At 36.3% G+C, this 12,290-nt stretch overlaps 1 protein-coding gene across 12 annotated transcripts in view; it reads left to right on the top strand.

The window, feature by feature from the left end:
- Positions 1 to 12,290, top strand: part of PHLDB2 (pleckstrin homology like domain family B member 2) — a 231,972-nt gene that overhangs the window by 187,375 nt on the left and 32,307 nt on the right. For 10 of the 12 annotated variants that reach the window (XM_079766819.1, XM_079766815.1, XM_079766823.1 and 7 more), the window contains 4 exons: positions 4 to 132; positions 6,105 to 6,260; positions 7,211 to 7,321; positions 9,123 to 9,212. In XM_079766819.1, coding sequence (XP_079622945.1) covers positions 4 to 132; positions 6,105 to 6,260; positions 7,211 to 7,321; positions 9,123 to 9,212 — 486 coding nt within the window. The remainder of the gene's footprint in view (positions 1 to 3; positions 133 to 6,104; positions 6,261 to 7,210; positions 7,322 to 9,122; positions 9,213 to 12,290) is intronic. The other 2 variants (XM_079766824.1, XM_079766826.1) reach the window with 1 other exon arrangement.

The raw sequence follows: 12,290 nt of genomic DNA, 5'->3' as shown, positions 1-12,290 counted from the left end.
CAGGAGAAGGTAAAGCTTGATGCTGAAAGGGAAAAACTAGAGAGGCTTCAGGAGCTTTACTCCGAGCAGAAGACCCAGCTGGACACTTGTCCTGAGTCCATGCGGGAACAGTTACAGCAGCAGCTGAAGAGGGTCAGTAGCAAACAGGAATGTGCCCATTGTTTTTTGCTTTTTTTTGTTTTGTTTTTGTTTTTTCAATTAAATTCTACTTACTCCGACTTCCTTTTTCACATACCATAAATTTGCATAAGTTCTGGTCATTAGATATTTTTTAAACAGAAATATGCATGCTGACAGTATATATTATATCATGCTAATCAGTTAAAAATTACCTTGTTAGAATCCTTCACCTAACTGATAATGTAAAAACATTCTTTGTTTTTGGGTGCTTTTTTGTTTGTTTGTTTTCTGTTTTAGTTTTTTCAAGAGAGCAATTCCTGACATGTAATGGTCACCAAGATTGTAGCATTTAAATCAACTGACATCTTCACCCCATTCTGTGCTGCATTGTGAATACTATTTGCCCTTGAATATTTTTTAGCTTAATTTTATTCTCTTGTCCAAAAATTCTCCTGTTTGCTCCCCACCACCGCTTAGTGTATGGTTTTTCTTTCTACTTCTTACTAGTGGTGACGTTGAACTCACAAGCACAATCACAGCAATCAAACATGCAACCTCAAGATGCAGGGCAGTACTAGTGGTCTCAACATCTTCTATGTGAATGTCATGACTTTAAAAACTTAGTACAGCACAGACCTTCTAGTTGAACTTCATCAGGTTATTCACTGATCCATGATGCTGGCAGTGCCGAACACGGCCACACTCTGAAAACACGACTATGTGGATGGCTTCAGAATCACTGGTAAAGGCCACTTCTTGGTTCAGAGATAGCAGGGCCGTTTCCTCGAAACAGAAGCCCAAATAAAGTGTGGCCCTGGGGAAGCAGTCATTAAAAGTCTTGGACTTTCAAAGAAATCACATAATAGTAATTAGTTTTGAGTGACTAACAATTTATGATTCCACATGAGTAGAAAAGAAGGCTAATTTCATTCATGCCATTATATCTACCTCCTTGAGCTTTCCCAGGTTGAAAAATAAGATAGCCCACCCTCGAAAATGTTTAAGATGACCTTTAATACAAAGATATTTGATGCCTTGAGCATCAATCACTAGGTTATGAAAAATTAGTTAAAACTTTTCTGTATATTGCAGAGGTGGAAAGCATCTTAATAAAGAGTGCCGAATGCAGACAAGTTAAACTGCAGCATAACAGTTTTAATACTTGTTATTTCTTACAATGTTGGATCAAAGGAAGTTCCAACAGTGTTTCTTCCTCGTCACTCATTTTATTGTGTGCAGCTAAATTTGCTGTAAGAAGATAAAACTCTTAATCCCTCAATGGCACGTTCTCTGGAAATCTTGTGGTATCAATGATTAGGAAAAGAATAATAGTATTTATAAAATTATTTTAGTTTGTCATTTATTTGTGTTTATGCCAGTTCACAAAAGAGGTCGGGGAACTGATTTTTATAATTGTTTAATATTTTTCAACTTTCCTTATTACTAAAGTTTTTACATAGCTGAAATACTATGAGTCAGCAACATAGTTATATATTTTGTTTATTCTTTCCTCTAGTTATGCAGTTATTGTTTGTATTCTTTATAAACATCACTTCAGATAAAAATTGGTAGATTCTATTAATAAACTGAACTCAGGTTGATATAATTGCTGTTTGCTTAATCTAGCTTCTATAGGATAACACATAAATTTGTATACATTCTAAGGATTTTGAGTACAAAAGAGGAAAGGAAATTATGTAGAAAGCATATTTCACTAATTAAAGGCAAAGACTCCTTCCTCTTCCTCCCCCAAGCAGAGTGTAATATACTTATCATAAAACCCTTTTTCTTAGTAGAAAAACTGGCTTGTGATAGCTTCTGTTCTCTTGATATCAAGAGGTCTACTAATTCTATTTTTTCAGGAATAACGACCATAGTAACTCTTCACCAATCCATTGGCTTAATAAGTAAAAAGTTCACTTATTTCATGAGAAGTGAAACTTTCCTGTGTTACCACAATTCATTTCCCTTCAGACCTCAAACATTTCAGATTACCATTTCACCACAAAGTTTTCCCCAAGGCATTTTAACTAGATTCAATAAAGTTGGTTTTATTACAACAAATTTCATTAGGTGGCAAGTTATACAAAATAAAATCATAAAGGAATAGGAAGAACATCATTTTCTTAAACTGTATGTTGTCTCAAATACTTAAGCTGAAATTGTAGGTTGATTTTGTGTATTCAACCCTATGGATTTATGACTGAGCTTCTTACCTCTAAATCATTGCTTTGAGTCAGATTGCACTTTTCCTCTGATGTTGTTTCATGGCCTGCAATAATATGTAGTGGATATGGGCTCACCAATCAAATTGCTCCCCGGGGTATGAGTAGTGTGGGAGAGAAAGCTGAAATTAAATGAGTCTTTCATTTGCCAGGATAGGTTCCATTATTAAATGCAGGCAACACCTGGCTAGGACAGTTTCTTGTGCTTTGGATATTTATTCAGCTGCCTAGTTGATTTTAGCCTCCTGGTTTTAAAAAAATTTTATTCCATATTTTATATATATATGTGTGTGTGTATATTTATTTTTTTAATTGACTTCAGAGAGGGAGAGAGAGGGAGAGAGAGAGAGAGAGAGAGAGAGAGAGAGAGAGAGAGAGAGAGAGATGATGAGGGAGAATCATTGATTGGCTGCCTCCTGCAGGCCCCACACTGGGATGGAGGATGGAGCCACAACCTGGGCATGTGCCCCTACCAGGAATTGAACCATGACCTCCTGGTTCACAGGTTGACACTCAACAACTGAGCCACACCATCAGGGCACCATAATATCTATAATTGGGAGACCTTGTCAGTGACTCTACAATCAGTTTATAATTTAATCTTGCACAAGTCATTCAACTTCCATGGGCCTCAGTATCCTCCTGTATAAAATGAAGAGGTTGTACTAGATGTACCATTATACCATTATCTTTCCAAATTCCAAAAGTATGCAGTTAAAGTGTTGGACTATAGAACATAAGATGCAAGAATGTTGCCCTAACCGGTTTGGCTCAGTGGATAGAGCGTCGGCCTGCAGACTGAAAGGTCCCAGGTTCGATTCTGGTCAAGGGCATGTACCTTGGTTGCGGGCACATCCCCAGTTGGAGGTGTGCAAGAGGCAGCTGATGGATGTTTCTAACTCTCTTTCCCTCTCCCTTCCTCTCTGTAAAAAATAAATAAAATGTATATATTTTTAAAAAGATGCAGGAATGTTAAAGCCTGAGCCCCATTTAAATTTTCTTTCAGACTTGGTCTTGAGCTGTCATGAAATCATTACTTTAATCTCTCCTGGCTTTACCACATCTATTCTCTTCTTCCTCTACAAGGCAAAGAAAACATTGAAGATCTACATATAAACTCTGCCATATAAATTCTCAAAAGTTATTGGAAAGAAAAAAAGGAATTGCACTGAATTTTCTTTAGTGAGCTGTTTCAGGGCCTTTCACACCTGGCCTTTAAGCTTGCTAGATTTGTTCTTCTAGTAGTGAAGTGGACTTCAGATTTTCATTCAACTCATCGTACACTTACCGGAGCTTCTTGCCTATATTGTTTTGTGCTCAATGAAACTGCTTCTCCCAATTTTCATCCCCTAAATTTGTATTATCTAATACCTTTTAAATTTTTTTTGCCCTCCCAAGTTGTTTTTCTTTCACAGTGTAAGTTTATAGACACACATTTTGATAGTTTAGATAACTTGATCAGATGATTACACCCACGGAATCTGAGTGCCGAGTTTAGCTTTAGTTTTCCAGTTTCCTTCCTAGTGTGCTATTATTGTCATGCAGTGGTTTAAATATTTACTACAAATTAATTAGTGACTCTCTGACCTCCGTGCGGTTAAAATAACATACTGCATGTTAACCAGATGTGGAGTGAGGGACTGACTAGCATAGTGTATATATTGTGAGCCATATATATCCACTTTAAATGTAGATTATCTATAAACTAAAAAAAAAAGTTTATTAAATTTTTATCTCAATAACATTTAGACACAAACCAAGCTTAATGGAAAGACTTTAAAAATTAGTGTGTATGCCTGTATGAATAAATATATCAGCTAATGTATTGCTGCAAGACTGTAGGACTTAATACTTGTTTCAAGACATAATACTGGAGTTATCTCTTAATTTCTCCGTAGAGACTAGATTTGGTCTGAATTTATTAATTTCTTTAGAAATAATAAACATGAAATGTCTGAGAAACTTGAAATGTCAGGCAATAACTTGAAACCAAAGCATATTTTAGTCTTGCCAATTTAAGTGTAAAGAAGTTTTAAATGATAAATTTTTCAAATTGTTTTTCTGCTCTTAAGCTTTGAGAATACACTTCTGTTGCTATAGTGTTGGTTTTAATCACATGGGTTACATGGTAGCTAATATCTCTTCTGTGAATCATTCACAGAATAAAATTTGTTCCATAAAATAGAAATATATTCCATTTGATTAAAAGACTTAATTTATTATCACTTACATAAAAACTAGGAGGTGGATAGAGTTAAATACTGATGCAGATCTAAATTATGATATATTTATTTTTTCAACTCTTTTTGATGTTTTGATTGATAAAAAAGTATTGGCTTTTTTGCCTATGAAGAGCTGTGATCCATATTGTTCAGCTGCCTCTTCTTTTTTGCCATAGATTATTTATAAATTATATATTTTTAAAAATCTATACATACCACATTTATAGTTCTGTCAAAGTCTCCAAAAGTAAAGGAGTGGATGTTTTTTAAAAAATAGATTGGAGAGCCCTAACTGGTTTGGCTCAGTGGATAGAGCATCATCGGCCTGCGGACTGAAGGGTCCCAGGTTCGATTCTGGTCAAGGCATGTACCTTGGTTGCGGGCACATCTCCAGTGGGGAGTGTGCAGGAGGCAGCTGATCAATGTTTCTCTCTCATCGATGTTTCTAACTCTCTATCCCTCTCCCTTTCTTTCTGTAAAAAATCAATAAAATACATTTTTTAAAAAATAGATTGGAAAATAACTTATACAACACGGGTCGATTTTTGCACAGATACAGATTCATTCTTGTCTTTTGGCATCTTATGAGTTGGAGAATGCCTGTTCTAGATCATCTGATTTTTATGATTTCAGATCTTTCTTAAGTGTCCTCAAGATTACCCAGAGTACTGTATGTAATCTTTGAGTCTCTCTTTGTGCCTGGTGAGAGCTGTGGTCCCTTCTTTCCACTAAGAAGTTTTGTAAACAATTTTTTAAGAACCCCAATCTCCAAATATGTTTGATTATACCTCTCTTCAATAAAATTATGTGAGCATGCATGCCTATATGTTACATTGATCATATATATACTTATGCATGCTCAAAAATATATATTTATTTTAAATAATGTATATATGCTATTCTATCTGTATAGATTAAAAACATTTATTGAGGAATTATAAAAGGAAATGAAAAACTAAAATTAAGTATGAAGGAGCTCTAATATTTTCTCTTCACATCTTAGTGGATTGTGTGATGTGCCATTTGGGGCATATTATCCCTCTTAGAGACCTCTGGTCTGTTATGTATGCCAACTTTTTTTTTTACAGTCAACAACTTTGAAATCTTGAATTTAATCACTAAAGTCCCATTTTATTTGACCATTTGTAGAAAATGGGAATTTTCTCAAGAGGCTATGTCACACCTTTGGTCTGCAGATAGTATTTACGTTATTCACTGAATTCTTTGTATACTTTGTGATCCATTTTAAAGCCACCCAGTAGATTTAAAGCAAGGGTTTCTTTGTCCACAAAGCAGTCTAAAATCAATGGTGAAATAAATGTGTCCCCATCCCCTACCCCCAAGTCCTTTTCCATTCTAATAACAGTCTCTGCACTGGGGGTTAATTCCAAAAGGAAAGGGTTACCATATTATACCCCTGTTTGATGTTGTAATTGAAAAGATATTTTAGACTGTTTGCTTTTAAATTTTTTTTCTTCACATTAAAAAGGCTGTAGCCATTCTGGTGTGTCTTGTTTTCATTTGCTTTTCTCCAAAGGATGCCGACCTGTTGGATGTTGAGAGCAAACACTTTGAGGACCTGGAATTCCAGCAGCTAGAGCATGAGAGCCGTCTGGATGAGGAAAAGGAGAACCTGACCCAACAGCTCTTGCGTGAGGTGGCTGAATATCAACGGAACATTGTCACTAGAAAGGTACGTTTGCCGGGTGCCATTCAAGGCCAAAATCACAATCTACCCCTCACTGTGTGACAATAGTAATCATTAATATAGCTATAGCATGTGTCTGTCTGCCTGTCTTTACATCTGAATGTCTTTGAGTGTTTAATCACATATCACATTTTGCAGATTATGGAGCCTGCCATCTCTTTGCCAAATGGGGCTTTAAACTAGATAAACATTACATGTTACAGCCATTGTTACTTAATGCTGTGGATGCATTTATAAATAATACCTTTTTTTTTTTTTCTTATGTGAAAACCGAGTTAGAGAAAATCAGAAATTTCGGTATTTGTTTTCAATTACTTCCTTTTGCAATCATAGTAGCTAGATTCAGAATAATCGTATGAACAAAATCTACTTGGAAACTTTCTCTGTCCGTTGCTCAATAGTTCGCAAAGCTGGCTGATAGCTTGTCACCATTAGAAATAGCCCCATGAATGCCATGCACATGACTGACTCCTCCCAACCCCTAGCACCCAGATGCCCAGCCCAGAAATCAGCTCTTGTTCCAGAATTTAGAGTCACACCCCAGCACTCTGGACTAAACCCAAAAAATTGAGCAAAGGGAAGATGGAGAAGGTGACTTCTTAAGCTCTCAGTTTAAATAAGAAATTTCATGGTTTTCCCCATAAGGCGTCTCCCAAGATGATGCCAAAAATTCATTTATAATCTAAAACAAGATTTCCTGTTGACTTCTGAGTTCTTCAAATAGATTTTAAACCGCTCAAATTGTGTTGGCCTTAGGTAAGGAAAAGCCACGAGCTTGGCGGTCTAGGAAACTGCCTCTGGGTAGTAATCACGGCCAGCCATCAATGAGAATATTATTCCAGCTATAACCACCTTTTCTCTTGTTTCCTGGACAGACTGGCAAACCTTTGTATGTCTAATTTGCATCTTTCTATGATCATCTTCTTTTCCTCCAGGAAAAAATTTCTGCATTGAAAAAGCAAGCCAATCACATTGTCCAGCAGGCTCAGAGAGAACAAGACCACTTTGTGAAAGAAAAGAATAATTTAATAATGATGCTGCAAAGAGTAAGTATTTCCCTTTCAGCACTGGAAATTTGGGGAAACTCATTTCCTTCAAAGCAAGTGCCTTTAAATAGTGAGCAGTGGATTGCAATCTAAGAATGACTTTTGGGGTAAAGGTTATTCTCACCAAAGGGACCATGTCCACACCCCGGCCCCTAAAGTGGCTACATGGAAAGGGATTCCTCCACAACCAGATTTCCTGATAATGGCCATCGTCTAATTTCATGAATAAGGCACCACAAATGTGAGTCGATGGGCCTAGTCTCCAAACTGAGCCTTGAATGCAGGCCAGTGACATTTGGGATCATATGAGATGGACCCAGAATGGTGTGCAGGACAAAAGCAAATCCTGGATGATACTTTAAAATATGAAGCTGTACCATGACCCCACCTAGAAGAAGTGTGGCTGGAGCATTCCCATTTTAGCTATTTTTAGTTTGAGAATAGAGAGGAAAACCGGTGTTTTATAGAGAATTATCAGTTCCCTCAAAGTGCCTGTAGCCCACAGCAATCCCCGGCAGCACCTCTCCTCTTGCTTCTTCAGCACCTACAGACTCTGAATGGAGCTGTAGTTGCCATTCCTTTCTGCTGCTCTAGGGATGAACTCTGCTTTAGCACCATTAGCCTCCCCACCGCCATTTTACCTTTTCACATAATAGTCCAGGGCACAGATTAAATTATATAGTGTAATATGTAATATGTTTCTGAAATTTTAGCCGAAAAGGAAGAAGTTTCTTAGGGATAAATTTTTATAAATGGATAAGCACCCTCACAGAAATAACATTTCCTTATTAAAAATACATGAAACATAATTCTGTTGTAAAAATGATGGTTCATAAGTATTAAAATTTTTATTTTCCCAAATGGATCTATAGATGCAGCTCAATCCCAATAAAAATTCCAACAGACATTTTGTAGAGATTGGCAGGTTGATGCTAAAATTTAGTTGATCATCATTTACAGAAACACACATAAAAATAAAGTTATGTGTGTTTGCTGATTGATCAATACAGAGGCTCACAGTAATCCAACCCTGTCATTCCTTTAAGGACACTGGTTCTGCATTCACTAATTCAGTGTTCATGGCAACATAATGGAACATTAACTCTGCAAAATATGAGAATTGTCTGTATATGAAAATGTAAACAGTGTAGTATAGCCAAAACAGATTTGAACAAGAGCAAAGTTGGAGAACTTATACTATTTGACTTCAAGTCTTACTATAAAGCTGCAGGATTTAAGACTACTTGTGTGTGTGGTGCTGGCATGCAAATAGATATATAGATCAATGGAAACAAACAGAGTCCAGAAGTAGACCCGCACATATGCTGTCTAATTCATTTTTTACAAAGGCTCCAAGAAATCTAGTAGAGAAAGGAAAGTCTTTCCAACAGATAGTGCTGGATCAACTGGGTAAACAAGGAAGAAAAGGAACCTCAACAGCATCCATTCTCACACCATCCATACAAATTAATTTGAGAGCGATCATAGATTTAAACTTAAAACTTGAAGTGATGAAGTTTCCAGAAGAAATTATAGGAGTGCAAGTGCCCTGGGGTAAGGAAAGATATTTTTTTAAAGAGGAAATGGCAAAGAACTTGTATCCAGAATATATTAAAAACTCCTATGACTCAATAATAACACTTAAACACCCAATAATTAATTTTTTAAAAAGCAGGCAAAAGACTTAAATATAAACACTTTACAAAAGATATATGAAGTCATCTGAAAAAATATTAAAAGGTCATTAGTCATCAGGGAAATCCAATGTTGACTAAACTTAATAGATTTTGTGTTCTTTCAGGAAAAGGAAAATCTTTGTAATCTGGAAAAGAAATACTCCAGCCTCTCGGGGGGGAAAGGGTTTCCTGTCAACCCAAATACTCTAAAAGAGGTGAGCTGTGATTTTACATGTCCACTCATACCACCTTAGACATCAAGACGTGCACCTCAGTCTTCTGTGATTAGCGGAACAGAAAAAACATGAGCTTAAATGACTTAGGAAAGCACTCCATGTGTCGATAGCCTTCCTGCCTTTCATTATTTGTGCTTTGAGAATTTAAGGGATTATTTTTGTGTCTTATGCAAATGCCCTGTGTGTGTTTGTGTGTATGTGTATGTATGTGCCTATTTTGCTTGACAGTGACATTGCGAGTTAACTCGGAGTTTCAAAAAATTTAGGTTCTAGACCAAAACTAGTCTTAAATTCTCTTCTTTCCTTCCTGCAGTTTCCTTTCTTAGTTTTTCCTCTGTTTTATTTTACTTCTAAGTCTCCTAACATAAAAATTCCTCTTTATACTTGAGAAGATAATCTGATTTCTTTCTTTTCTCTCTCTCTTTATTCTCCCAAAGTCATCTCTGCTATTTTCTATCTAAATTGAAAAATCCTATTTATATTAAACTATATAGATTCTTTATCCCAAACATCCATGTTCCGTCAGACCCTGACACTCTCCTTTCCTAAATATCTTTTTATAGAGCTACACTGCTACAGTGGTGACTATTTTAACTCTAATTTGGAAAAGTATAACCTTGACTGAGAAAGAAAACTTTTTTATATTTCTATTCTACAAAAAGCTAAGGAAAAAGCTTGCTTCTACATAAAAATTTGCATAATAACAACCCCTTTATTTATAAATTGCTTTTAAAAAGACATCAAAGTTAAGAATTCCTGCACAGTAAGTATTTTGTGTGTGGGGGGGGGGGGGGAGGCGGGGGGAGGGTATGTGAAGTAAATGTTCATCACATAACAGGTGTGCTTAATGTGTGCCGCAGACGCAACTGGTGAACTATTTCCACAAAAGCTTTATGAGATGAATCAGTTTCATAGTTTCTCTCCCATAATTCAGAACACGGAACTGGCAGGTTCAGTGGACAAAGGGTGGTTGTGAATGCAGTGTAGCCAAATATAGAATGTTAGCAAGGTGGGCAGGGGCTAGGTCTTGTGAGCCATTTGAAAGAAATGTGGTTTATTTTATATGGATGGAAAGCCCCTGAGTGGTTTTAAGCTGGGAGGTGACATCACTTGATATCCATTTGTTAAACCTCACTCTGGGCTGCTCTACTGGATTAGGAGGAGGAGCAGGAGATGCCAGGAAGCCAGCGCGTGGTGGTGATTGCAATAGTATAGGTTGGAGATGCTGGGGGCTCAGATTCGAGCAATGGCACAGAAATGGAGAGAATTAGCTGCATGCAGATAGAGTATCTTGGAACCAGAGGTGACAGTACTTGTTGATAGGCTGGATGTGGGGATGAAGTAAATTAAGGAAGGTGTCAGGAGTTATGTCATTATTCCAGTTTGAATAATGAGATGGATACCAAGTACCTTTTCCTAAGAAAGGGAGGACTGGGGTAAGAATAGGCTCAAGAGGGAAGATAAGCAGTTTGACTCTGGACACAGTGAGTCTGAAAGGCTTATAGCATCCAAGGAATTACGTAGGCTCCAAGGTCTCTTTATCTCTTAGTAGAAGAATAAAATCTTTCCTTTTCTATTAATGAGTTGTTCTTTTTCTCTGCAGACTTCCTGGTTTCAAAAGGCTATTTGGCTTTTTTATTACTTTTGCGTGTCTGCAATTCTTTTGAGTAGCTATGTGTCTCTTTCATGGACCAAATCAACTTGACTCACAAGTTGTTTTGATTTTCTTTCTTTCTTTCTGACTTCCTCTCCTCTCTCTCTCTCTCTCTCTCTCTCTCTCTCTCTCTCTCTCTCTCTCTTGTTTTTAAGGAGTGGTGAATTTATATCTAACTTTTAAGCAAGTCCCACTTTTGACAAGCTTCATACATTTTTGAATCAATTAATTTGGTTTTGTGGTCTATGAAACATTCTACTATCAACTGAACAAAAGAATAACTCAAAAGTTGTTACTCTTTGTTTCTGATTCATTATCAAAGATAAAATGAAATTTGGACAACCTAGTTGTCTACTGCCTTTCTTTCATTTAATCTTATAAAACTTTACATAGTATTCATTGCCTCTATCTGAAGTGCGAGACTAATTCAGCAGCATTTTGATACCTCCAATTTATAAACAGTCAATTCCCACTTTCTCTAATATCTCATAATTATAATTCTCGATAAAGCCTTGCTTTCTAGCCTGGAATTTTTGCTTCATCAGCATAATGTTATTTTGCCTTTCTTGGAGCCATTTTTTTAAAAGATTGATGGGCTAGTAGAAGAACCTAAGTGTTAAATTTAACACTATTTTACCTTCGAAAGAGATACTATTTCCTACTCTTCATTCTTTTTTCATACTGCTTTATTGGTGTGGTGAAAATCATAATTGGTCTGTACAATTACTTTCCATGAAAATTTGCAAGTGCCTTTTCCTCAAATATAAATTCAGGAGTTTGAAGATGATACACTTAGACTTATGGGTATTTATGCTGAAGCCAAAATTGATTCATTGAATTTAAAGTAACTGGAAATTCTCTGTCCTGGGGATAGAGTGGGAGTTGGGGGAGCTGCCTTGAATTAAAACATCCTCAAGTTGCAACTCCATCTTAGAGTGTGTGTGTATGAGTGTTTACTCATGTGTCTTGCTAGAAGAAGCTCACTAGAGGACAGTGTACTTCTTATTCTCATTTAATTGAGATGCCTAAAAGTTGGATTCCATTACAGATAAATTATTGTTTTTAAAAATGTCTTAGAGCAAAAAACAGTAGCCTTCAGCCCACATTCACTCACACTTTAATTTATCAGGAAATAGAAGAAGAGAGAAAAATCTAAAAATAATGTGGAAAAGGCTCTTGAAATAGAGAGTGAATGATTACATTGTCAATTTTATATCTCCGATTTGTGTGTGTGTGATTATGTTAAATGTTGTGTAATGACAACCTCATTCAGTCAACAGAATGAAAGGTGATACCTCCGGGTACTTTAAAATCGACGATGTTGGGTTATTTATAATTTCAACGGGAAAAATGTTTTTAATGTTTGGGGTATCATTTTTCATGATTAAGCACTGTAAATCCAT

This window comes from Cnephaeus nilssonii (genome assembly GCF_951640355.1).
Source record: "Cnephaeus nilssonii genome assembly, chromosome: 3".
In the NCBI taxonomy this organism is placed as follows: Eukaryota; Metazoa; Chordata; class Mammalia; order Chiroptera; family Vespertilionidae; genus Cnephaeus; species Cnephaeus nilssonii.
Note: the sequence above shows the minus strand (reverse complement) of the source record. Positions and strands in the feature narration are given on the sequence as shown.